Source organism: Podospora pseudopauciseta, assembly GCF_035222475.1.
Source record: "Podospora pseudopauciseta strain CBS 411.78 chromosome 2 map unlocalized CBS411.78m_2, whole genome shotgun sequence".
In the NCBI taxonomy this organism is placed as follows: domain Eukaryota; kingdom Fungi; phylum Ascomycota; class Sordariomycetes; order Sordariales; family Podosporaceae; genus Podospora; species Podospora pseudopauciseta.
In genome coordinates, this window is record NW_026946663.1 from 453,507 (window position 1) to 464,668 (window position 11,162).

General features: G+C 54.2%; 4 protein-coding genes across 4 annotated transcripts; 1 reads left to right on the forward strand and 3 right to left on the reverse strand.

Annotated features, from left to right (window-relative positions):
• Positions 1–397: 397 nt before the first annotated feature.
• Positions 398–622, reverse strand: QC763_200980 (uncharacterized protein; the record flags this gene model as incomplete). The annotated part of the gene is made up of 1 exon (XM_062909134.1): positions 398–622. One exon carries the CDS (start codon positions 620–622, stop codon positions 398–400), a length of 225 nt encoding a protein of 74 aa, XP_062767883.1.
• A 2,966-nt stretch (positions 623–3,588) lies between these two features.
• QC763_200990 (uncharacterized protein) lies at positions 3,589–4,741 on the forward strand (the record flags this gene model as incomplete). Its single annotated transcript, XM_062909135.1, has 2 exons — positions 3,589–3,972; positions 4,043–4,741. The coding sequence occupies 2 exons, from the start codon at positions 3,589–3,591 to the stop codon at positions 4,739–4,741; spliced, it is 1,083 nt and encodes a 360-aa protein (XP_062767884.1).
• A 116-nt stretch (positions 4,742–4,857) lies between these two features.
• QC763_201000 (uncharacterized protein) lies at positions 4,858–9,699 on the reverse strand (the record flags this gene model as incomplete). The annotated part of the gene is made up of 2 exons (XM_062909136.1): positions 4,858–6,566; positions 6,621–9,699. The coding sequence occupies 2 exons, from the start codon at positions 9,697–9,699 to the stop codon at positions 5,551–5,553; spliced, it is 4,095 nt and encodes a 1,364-aa protein (XP_062767885.1). The 3' UTR covers positions 4,858–5,550.
• Positions 9,700–9,804: 105 nt separating this feature from the next.
• QC763_0030210 (uncharacterized protein) lies at positions 9,805–10,799 on the reverse strand (the record flags this gene model as incomplete). The annotated part of the gene is made up of 4 exons (XM_062905508.1): positions 9,805–9,855; positions 10,138–10,242; positions 10,435–10,444; positions 10,786–10,799. The coding sequence occupies 4 exons, from the start codon at positions 10,797–10,799 to the stop codon at positions 9,805–9,807; spliced, it is 180 nt and encodes a 59-aa protein (XP_062767886.1).
• Between the last annotated feature and the right edge of the window lie 363 nt (positions 10,800–11,162).

Below are 11,162 nucleotides of genomic sequence, written 5' to 3' on the forward strand. Positions count from 1 at the left end.
GGTTGTATGTAGAAGACCCAAAACCCAGATGCACCTTGACGGTAGAAACGAGATATGTAGTGAAAAACCCAAAACCCGAATGCTCATCCCATAACCTGTACACCCAAATCCTAATACGCCATATCCTATCCCCACTCCCTATACCCGGCCATGTGTATTGTTGTTGTGCCCCGTGATGATCCGATCCGGTGATCCGATAATGATAAGCGACAAAGTGATGAGCGATGATGTTGATGAAAAAAACAAGAAAACGAGGCGGGGGGGCCTTGACGTTTCTCTGGAGAAATGCCCCACCGGTTCAACTTTTCGTCCCACCTCTCCTTCTCCAATTCTTCCTTCTCCAACCCTAAGAAGCTGATGACGCCAGCCCAGCGACCATCTTATCAAAAGGAGGAATTTATGAAAGGCCCACGCTCTCAAAATCCCTCATCAGCACCGCCATCTGCGCCCGTTTCGCCGCCTCGGCGACGAGTGTGAAGTCCTTGAGAAAGGGGTCTGTCGATGATGTCTTGGGCGTCTGTCTTGGGGGCGGGACAATCTTGGAGGACGAAGAGGAGGCCGAGGAGGAGGTGAAGGGAGACTGTTGGGTGGAAGACCCAGTAGAGGTGAAGCGGGAGTCCATCTTGTATAGCAGTGGTGTTTGTATCGTGGTAGTGACTGACGATGTTTTGGTTTGGTGGGTTGTATGTGTGCTTGTGTGTGTCCTTTCTTAAAAAAGAGAGAAAAAGAGACAGGAGCAGGCCGAGCGAAGAAACCAGTTTTATGTACCCGTCCAAAAGGTCGGTGAGAGAAAGACCGAGAGTATGACGCTGGCGCAGGAAAAAAAGAATCCCCTTGCAATAATGGTTGTTGGGGCTGCGGTGGGAGATTGGAGACAAGCTGGGTCCTTGCCTGTGGGTGGTGTAGTGTATGTGGATTCCTTCGAGAGTCACCAAAGAAAAAAAAGAAGAAAAAGAAAAACGACGCTCGCTCGTTCGATAAGGGGAACGTGGGCAATGCGTCCGCGGGAGATGTTGTATCACCACCACCTTTTTGTGTTCTTTTCCCACACGAAGAGGAGCAGAGGGGGGCTTCCGATCGATCAGGCGCAGCCGGTGAGATGGGTAGTATCTCGTAGCGAACAAAGCCTGTGAAAGAGAGAGGTCCTCGGCTGAATACAACGTAGACTGAGGGGAGGAGGTAAGGTAATTTGGCTGGAGTTGTGTCGTAAGAGGGACGGGATGAGGAGGCTGCAAGCTGCAAGGCAAAAAGCAAGATATGCAGGTAGATGCTGCCGGAGGGAGCGCTCTCAAACGATGACTCGTGCGTGATGCGCACTGCAAAAGGCCCAAAGGAGTTTTGATAAGATAAGGCCTTGATCAGGTCAGGCCAGCGAGAGGAGGGGATACAGAAAAGAGTGGGTGCGGGCAATATTGTGATATTGGGTGTTTATAACTGTCAGTAGACGACTTGGTTGCGTGCTTCTTGCTGCCGGTGGGGGAATATCGATCTGGTGGGGGACCGAGGGGCGGCCAAGGGGGGAAACAATGAGGTCAGGACAGAACTTTACGTATACGGCAACACCTCGACGGGAGAGACACGGCAGGGCAAGCGAGGGGGAGAGGGCAGAGCAAAGAGGGAACACAGAGCGATGGTGTTGATCTAGTTATAGACAACAATGAATCAATCGCCCGTCTTTTATTTTTCTTTATCTCGACATCGGCTCCACGACTGGAAACGGCGTCATCGGTTTCCACTCCTGCCCAGGCTGCTGCCCCTCTTTGGATGGCGTCGAGGTTAAAAAAGAGACATCGAGATACCTCCGCGAAAGAGCCGGCACCAGGACCGAACACCCGTTTTGCCCGTGTCTTTGCCTGAAGACGCACCGAACGGTCTCGCCCCGCAAGTACCTCGGGGTCACTCGCAAAAGTAGCGTCGGCGTATGTGTCCGGGATGCCTGCTACATACCGTCAAAACCCCCCACACTCTGCGACGACAACAACTCGCAATATCAGGCCAGTGTTTGCTGTTGTTGTGACATTGTGACAGCCAGACAGTCACAGGCTCGCGCCTTCGGCCTCAGCTAAAACACTCGCCCCAATCTCCAAATCCCCATGGGGGTCGTAAAAATCCGGGGGACTGATGGCTGGGGCCGAGCTTGGGTCGTCTGGCGTCGAGCTTGAAATGTTTCGACATGCCGAGGGGAATCTCTCTCTTCCAAGCTGCTAGCTCGGGTTCACGTGGAAACGCCAGGACGCATGGGAATTGCTGTCGGATAGGTGATCGAGTGGGAGAGTAGGATCCAGGGAACAACGAGGATTCTTCGGAGCTTTAGCTTCCACAGGCTGCAGCCCAGTTGCCCAAAATGATTCCACCGTATCTCCGATGATGCCTCTTGGTAGTAGGAAAGCAAGGGTCGCCTGGCGGAGCCTCAATCGCCTCGGCAGGGCTGCTGCATGGATGAGGACGGGGGAGAGGAACGGCGACAGGCATTGTCGGCCCTTCGCCCGGCTTTGACACTTTTCTCTTGTTAGGTTGGCCGGCGAGACTCCGGGTTATTTTTTTTCTCGCTTTTCTTTCGTCTAGGCAAGACTAGCGTACAATTGCCAACGAAGAGGGAGCTTCCTGACCGGTCAGGTCGTCCCGAGTGGCTTTCCGTCCAGGGCCGCAGCGGATAAGATGGTGGCAGTCCAGGCCGGCGATAGATTAAACTCAGTACGACGCCATACCCAGGATTTTCCTCGGCCGGCGCTGCAACACAAGCGACATGGCCCTGCGTCGAGAAGTCTTGACCGAGACATCCTTCAGTCAGCTCTTCCTGACCTTCCTATTTCAAAACGTAAAAAAGACTCGTCCTATGGCCAGGGAACGGCGTCTATGGGCGGCCATCGCGGCAAGTAACGACCTCGTCAAGAAGTATTTAGCCGCCTCAGGTCCCGAAGTTCCGCCAGATGAATTTTCACGGTGGCAAACTCTTGAGATACTCGGTCTAATCACGTCAATCTTTTCTCTTTTTTTTTTTTTTTGGTTTTGCTGTTCGGCAGGTACGGGTATTGTCGATTCTGCATCCGAGGAATCTGATGATGGTGGACCAAGAAGGTAAGCAATCGATATTAACCACCAGGATGTGTCGATCGTCAAAGTGTCACTAGGACACTTCTCCCACATGAATTCCGCAACGTTGCTCTTCCTTCCCCCCCTCCCAAAAAATTGCGGCATTCTATGACATCTCGCGGCATCGAAGAATGGCACAAGACAGTCAGCTGATTCCTCTGTCTTGGGCAGCTGTCACCACACCAACAGCCCTACTATTTGCTAGACACGAATGAAAATAGACTCTATAATGCCACGGGAACCCCTCGAAGTTGTATTGGGCGCAGGAATCTCGAACCGTTTTCCCAATATGACCGGTTCGTTTATTCTAGAAAAAAAGTCGTGGGGGTTGTGTGCGCGGGTTGTGGTATCAATCACGGCCTTGCATTCTGTAAATTGGGGGGGTTGAGAGAGATAAGCCTGGACCGTTGTTAGGGTCTAATCGATAAGCTCACCTCACCCCGCCAGGGGCAGGCATCTTCCGACACGGATACGGGATAGCCCCCCGGCAATTTCATGCAGCTTCCCGCAGCGTTTTGGACCCACCCGCCCGAACTTCTGCACTTTGATCGGTGGGGCCGCCGATGTCAGCACCGAACATTCAGAATTCCATACACCAGCAGCACAGCAACAGTGACGATGGCCTCAGCTACAGCAACCCCACCAAAACCCTCCGCGAGACCAAACCAGCCGGCGCCTTCGCTGTGGTCTATCCCAGCCCCTCTCCAAAAGCTCTTCAACCAGTTCCCCCTCGTAACCCTCGACCCGAACCCCCTCCCAGCGCGGTCTCAAACCCTTACCTCGGCGTCCGACACCCTCCCAACACTTTATATCTTCTCCTCCGACGAGGATGCGCTGGAGGGGAAACCATCAATAAACCCAACATGTCTTAAATGGCAGGTCAGTGGCCCTGTCCCCTTGCTCCCGTTCCTGTCCATACCCCAGCTAACCCCCCTCCCCCACCCTTCAGACCCTCCTCCGCCTCTCCCACGTCCCCTTCCTAACCTCCCCCTCCTCAAACCACGCCTCTCCCACCGGCTCCCTCCCCTTCCTCCTCCCGCCCCGAACTGTCTCTCCCAATCCGATCCCCTCAACCTCCATCCCCCTTTACATCTCCCGCCACACCAACTCCCCCTCCCCCCTTCCCACCTCCCCCCGTTCGGAAGCCTACCTCTCCCTCCTAACCCCCATCCGCCTAGCCTTCCTCCAAACCCTCTACCTCACCCCTGCCTTCACCCCCCTCCTCAAAAAATTCTACATCGACCCATCAACCCGCTCCTCACTCCTAGGAACAATCCTCCAAACCCAACTATCAGCCGCAGCCTCCTCCGCAGTGTTGCAAGGTCTGGGTTTGCACAGCCAGACAGGAACAGGCGGCATCGACTCTGAGAACCTCTACGCCGACGCAGCCGAGGCTTTGGACTCACTCGCGATCCTCCTGCAGGAATCCCAAACCGGCTGGTTTTTTGGGGAGGAGAAACCGGGCGAGTTCGACGCTGGGTTGTATGGTTATGTGGGGGTTATAATGGCGCACATGGACACGCCAGAGGGCAGGTTGGGAGGGCTGGTGAGGAGAGCTGGGGGTGGTGGAGGAGAGTTGGTTGGCTGGTGGGAGAGGATTAGACGCGAGGCATGGGGGGGTGATGGTTTATCAGAGGGGGGGAAATAAATGTGTGGTTGGGAGGCGGTTGGTTGCATGATAGAGAGAGGGGGAAAATGCATATATGAAAACAAAGGATGGAGAGATACCCAGGCATAAATCAGCATTCCAAGATTAAATTATTTGTCTCTTTCTTGTGTCATCATCATCATCATCCTGTGAAAGACAGTGTCTGCCTATCATCTATATACACCTCGTCAGCACTCCAATCTTGAAAATCAATACGCACGACATTAAAGGAGTAACAAACACAAAACACAAACAACCACACCCAAGATAAACAAAACCGGTGCTTTTTAAAATAACGCTGCCTGCTGCTATGCTGCGCTCGCTAATGCGAATAACTTGCCCAAAAAGCTCTGCGACATTGACCACCGCATGACTCTGCAATCATCACCGTACCCCTCTCCACATTTTCCACACCCTCAGTCAACAGTGCCCAGCCTCGCGGCCTGCTGTATAAACACAATACCAGTCCATCCATCCACCTGCAGATCTTCTAGATAGGTACACGTCCAAAATAAAACTAAAAACAAATACATTGAATGGTAAGAGAGAAAGGAAAATAGAGCCACATATCAATGATGGCTTCAGCTGTGTTGCGTGCGTGCGTGCGGTAAATGGTATCACTCTTCCCCACCTCCCTGATAATGATACCCCCTACCCCCCCCCCTAAATTAACGTTGTAGCTTTCCCATCTTTTGAAACTCCCAAGAGAAACTCATGTCTTTTGGATAGAGATGTCGCCCAACGCTTGTATAGAAATGACAAAAAAAAATCGACGTCAGTCATGACTGCAATAGTAATTAAGAAAAAGATCAAAAGCCCTTGAAAGGATCGTCCGTCGTATACCATTCATCCACTTCATTCTCAGTGGTTGCTCTGGTACCTCGGCTGTGGTAGCTGTCCCGTTGTCGGCTCCGGCTGGCTTGACGCCTCGACTCCTTGCTCCTCCTACGAGCAGCATGTCGACAGTCGTCGTCCCGCTCATGGGCATCCTCATACGGGGTATCGCTGAATCGACTGAACGCTAGAGGGCTGATAAAGGCCTCCATGCGCACAGTGCCAATGGCGTCAAAGAAATTGGGACCGTTTGGCCGGTTCGAAGCTTCAGAGGTCCGCACCGACCCTGTTCCCCAGGTGATGGCGCTGGATGCCCCTGTGATGGCGCTCGCCGCTGCATTGCTATAAACATCCGATGATCCCGCAATGCTGTTTCCTGCTGTACTATTCGATGAGGCATGGTGGCCTCCACCTCCTAGCGGTGTCGAGAAGCCTCCCGAGAAGCCTCGGAAGGAGAGCGGTGGTGGCACGTGGCCGCCAGTGTTGCTACGCTTGCGGCCGTGTACTCCACGCTCGCCATACCGTGTGATGGGAGGTGGTGCAGCCGTGTCTGTGGATTCCTCGCGCGTGTGGGATGGAATGGAATAGAGATCAGGCATCGGTGGCCGGTAGCCCCCGATGGCGGGGGGTGCGCTGTCCACCTCCAATGATGGGGGCTCGATGGGATCAGACTTGATCACCGGCGCTCCGGTCTTGGCCTTGGTAAGGCGAATCGAGTCTCTAATCGGTCGCCGTACTTTGGGCTTGGGCAACTCATACTGCTCCGGCGATGGCTTCGCTTGTGGCACGGGCAAACTCTCCGGGATGGCCTGGTTGGAGTGGGCAAGGAATGAAAGCGAGTTCAACCAGATGTAATGACGCTCGGCGCTGGAAGCCGTAAACTTGAGGGCGCGTTGCGGCGTCAGGATCAAGATAGACCTGTTGAATAGCGGACCAGCTCCCCTGGGAGGCGGATTGTCGTCCTTGACATCAATGACGGATTGAATCGTGACTGAAGAGGGGTTAGTATCGGTCCGGAACATTGTGTTGATTCGTGAAAACGTACGCTTGCGGCCAGATTTGCCCAGAAGAGCACCTCCCGTGGTCGGTTGCTTGCTGCTCCAGAGGATACAACGGTCATATGGCTGAAGCCAAACCCATCTCTTGTGACGATCATTGCTGGTGTCATCGCCACTCTTGACATCTGCCATCCCAAACGATTTGCGTCTCCGCACATACTTGTACATCCACTCACCCACCATCGTCTGAGCAATCGCTTCCACAACCGTAAATGCCTTCTCCTTCGGTTCTGCCTGCGAAGCGGCGGCCGTCTCCCCAGTGGTTGCCGTGTTGGACGAGGGCTGGGACCTGTGGGACCTATATTTGGCGTACGTATTGGACTCCTTGTGCCGGGGCGTAGTAATGTCATTTAATGGCAATGGGGGAAGATCCGGGCTCTCGGGGATATCGACCGACTCGTTGAAACGAGACGGTGAGCGAGATGGCCGACGCCTCTGCCCACGCGGAAGACCTGTGACTGAGCGCACCTTGCGAATGCTACCAGCGCGATAATGACTCCGGCTCGAGCCTCGTCTGTGCCAAGTATCCGACCCTCTACTCGGGCTTCGTCCTTCACTTGGAGCGCTACCGCTCAATGGCGGTTTCCTCGAGCTGGCGCGTGTGGGGATCGGGAATGGTGGCTCCTTGGTATCTGTCAGACTTGGGCTTCTAGCCCTCGAGTGCGAGTTGATGCCGCTCTGGATCAAGGCAGCTCTGCGCATAACACTGGCCTTGGTTCCAAACGCTGGGCGGGGTCCGCCACGGCGAGAGCCCGAGCTGTTGATCCCCGAGTCCCGGGTCTCGCGAGTCTGAGAGATGATGTTGGTCGAACCGTAGCCACCATAGCCATCAGGCTCATCAATCAGACGCGGCGAGTATCCGCTGCTCGCCTTGGGTGAGAAAGCAGACTCGGAGGTCTCAGAGCCTCGCTTGCCCATCCTGCTCGAGCTGTCTATGGTCCTAGGAGCCGAGGGCGCAGATAATGCTGTCCTGTACTCCGAGTCGCTGACGTCGAGATCCATAAACTCGTCACCCTCATCCGTGCTGTTGCCATCAAAGCCGGCAAACAGGCTGCTGATTCTATGCGGCCTCCTGATTGCGGCAGATCGGCTTGATACTGGTCCATTGTCATTGTTGCCAGGATAAACATCTCTAGCTTCTTCTGACACAGGGGAAGAAACAACAGGCGGCGACGATGGAATATCAACGATGCTTCGCTTGCTGGTCAACCGGCGGGGGTTGCGAGGTGGTGGCACATCTCCAGGAACTGGAGTGAATTTCCGGAAGTCATCGGTGGGTAAATCTGGTGTGGGTAAAGCTGGCGAGACTGGCCTTGACGTGATCGCTGACGGGTGCAGGTGTGGAGGCAACTTGGCCAAACGCTTGTCCACACGGATTTCCTCTGTCTGCATAGAAGATGATGCTGTAGGTGGGCTAGAGATCAAGGACACTTGGCAGCCAAAGTCTTTGGTCAACTGCGGCAAGAGAGGCTGTCTAGGTGTGCTGGGACGGCTTGAAGGAGGAATGATGCTAATGCTGGGAATCGACAGAACTGGAAACTGGAGCGGTGGGGCAATGTCCTCTGTCTGGGTAGATGAAGAGACCATGGCAGGAATTTGAGGCTTTGGCGTTGGGGGCAAATCTTGGAAAGGCGTCCTGGGCGTCTTTGGTGGACTCAGGGGCTGTTCCAGTGTTTGAGAGGATCCATTGACCATCAAATTGCTGGTCGATGTCTTGATGGCAAGCGGCTGGCCAATTTGCACCCGCTTCTTCCTCTGGTTTGCTTCAATTTCGAGATCAGCACGGGGCGGGCTGTTCATGTTGTACAATCTTTCATATCTCTGCATGAAGGGTGAGGGCTCGGGTGTTGTTGGTTTCACTGCAGTGATTGTTGGTGACGGCGGAGGCGATGGCTGAACACCAGTGTCGACGTACACAGCCTTTGGGGCTACTGACTCAGTCTCGTCATCCTCTTGAATGGTGCCGCCCTCCAGCCTCTCTAGAGCCGTAGCGCTAAAAGCAAGCCTTGATCGATGCACGCTTCCGGATCTCATCAAGCTATCATTGCTCTGTCCTCTCCTGTGCGTCTTAGACATGATGCTGTCCCGGCTCATGTTGCGTAAATGTGTGCGATGAGGCCCATTAGACAGCACACTCTCCCGACCACCATAATTGCTCTCCTCGTCAAATCCGTCCAGCTCGTCGGCCAGAGAGTTCATCCCGTTCGTCTTGGGGGAAGCTAAGAGCGAAAACCTGGTGTTGCTGGTCAAACTCATGGTTCGGACACTGGCGGCATCATTCTCCCTGCCGCTCTCCTCGCCTTCGCTCTCGTGATAGTTGAGTATCCCATTCTCTCCAGCGACTTGGACGGCTTGGAATGCTGTGACTTCATCAATCACCGCCTTCAGTCGACTTTCCGCAACGTGAATCTTCCGCTCCAGCTTTCTTTTCTCCTCCTCCCACTCGTCCTTTTCCTTTTCCCATTGTCGATGTACCCGTTCCGAATCTTCCTCTTGGTTCCTCAGCTTCTTCTGGGTGATGTCGAGTCGTTTTTTGGTCTCGGCAGCTGAGTCGACAGCCTCGTCACGTTCTCGAGCCAACTCACCAAGTGCCGAGGACGTTCCACCTTCCAGCAAGACCAACTGACGTTTTAATGACCGGCTCTCCTTGTCTGTAGATACCACCCTGGCCTGAAGAGACTCGGATTCCCCTCGAACGGCATCCAATGAAGATTCCAGGCTTTCAATGAGCTTCAACTTGTCCTCCTGATCTCTTCTTAGGGACAGAATCTCCGATACCAGATTGGCATGCAACGTTGGCGTAAAACGTTTGCTGTCAATACTGACCGGCTCATCAGAGCAAAACTCTCTCGCAGACATCATCGACGCCCTATCCATCCTCTCACCATTGAGCGGCGCTGGTGATCGACTCTTTCCATTCTTCCCCGGGGGGGTCACCGAGCGTTTTGACTTGCGTGAGCCTCGTGATACGTTTCGCGAAGGGACTCGGTAAGGTGTGTCTGCAGGTGTCGGCAAGGACGCAACCGGTACGGTCGACTCATCTTCGGTTTCCCATGCGCCAACCATCTTTGCGGCCTCTTGATATCTCGGTTCTGCAGAAAGATGCCGCCTCGTACTCGATACAGGCGAAGAAGTCTAGCACATTTCCACCAACCGATCAGTTGTCGGGTATTAGAACGGACCTCGGAAGAGGATGCAACGGTGATCACTAATGCCCTCGGACTGAGTGGCCATGTCCGCGTAGTTAGTAGTGTTCCCCAAGGTCAGTGTGTTTGAAACAGCGATCCTGCAAGATGTTGCATAAGGCACGGGGTTGCCCCCACTTCCCAAACGTCAAAGCTGACGCTGTGGAATATGCGTAGGGCTTTCGTGCGCCCAGAGTTGAAGTTATAGCATGATATATTATGAGATGCCGTTCTTAGGAGAGGTCCGGCATTGGGAGACTTGTGTTCATGAAGGGGCCGGGCATGAAGGGTGAAACCATGTTCAACAGAAACAACTTACCAGACACTCAAGACCCAAAGGTCTTGCACTAGAGTGAGGGTTCGCAGTCGGTATTTCCAACCGGCATCCCCTCAAGGCAGTGTGGGCTCGTGAGGGGGTGGAGCTCTGGACACCTGATGGGTTTGGCTGAAGTGAGGAGGCGGGGCGAATGCGTCAAGTGTTCAACCTCAATGACGGAAGAGAAGCTACCACAAGGCATGTGTGGTCAGTACATCCCATCCCGATGCTCGACCTAATGTAGGCTACCAAAGATTGCCCCTCAGGCCTGTGACCCAAGAGATCGTCGTTCGCACTTACCGAGCACCACCTGTAGCTTGACGCAGGTGATGTGTCAAGCAAAGTCTAATAGAGTTTGGAACTGGTCGGAGGAAGCCGCAAGATGCACGAACGAACCAAGGGGTATCGGGTATCAGAACGTCAGAAACGAAAAAAAAAAACGGAGAAGGAAGCGAAGGATCTCGTGAGCGTGAGTGTTGTAGGTGCGAAAGAGGGTGTATTAGCGAGTGTGAGAAAGGTATAAGTGAGGTTGGGAATGGAAAGGTAAGGCGTCGCCGGTCAGCGTCGAGATGCGATGCTCGTGAGACACGACAGACAGACAACCTCCGAACCCGAAGGGAGGGAGAAGAGAGAGACGTCGTCGACAGCTACGAGACGACGAGCATCGTGGTTTGACAAAAGTCAAGAGGCCCTGAGAAGGCCTGGTTGAGTTATGTACGAGCTCTCCACCTTTCGCCCACTCGTTCCATCAGCAAATGGGCTGGTGGGGCCTGCCGAATGACAACCCTGGAGCAGTTCCCACCCAGCAGACCAGGGGCTACTCGGGAAGCCACCAGGGGCCCCCTTCCAGGCCTTTTTTGGCCTGTTCCTTTGGTGACGTTCGAGTTCAAGTTTCCCGCCTGTCCCACGGCTGGCTGCAGACGGGCGACGAACACAGTCTGTGCTGCGGCAGACGGGATGAAGCGTCTGAAAGAGTATCCTCACAAGATAATCATTTCCGCCTCACCCGCCAGAAAACACGCAGCAAG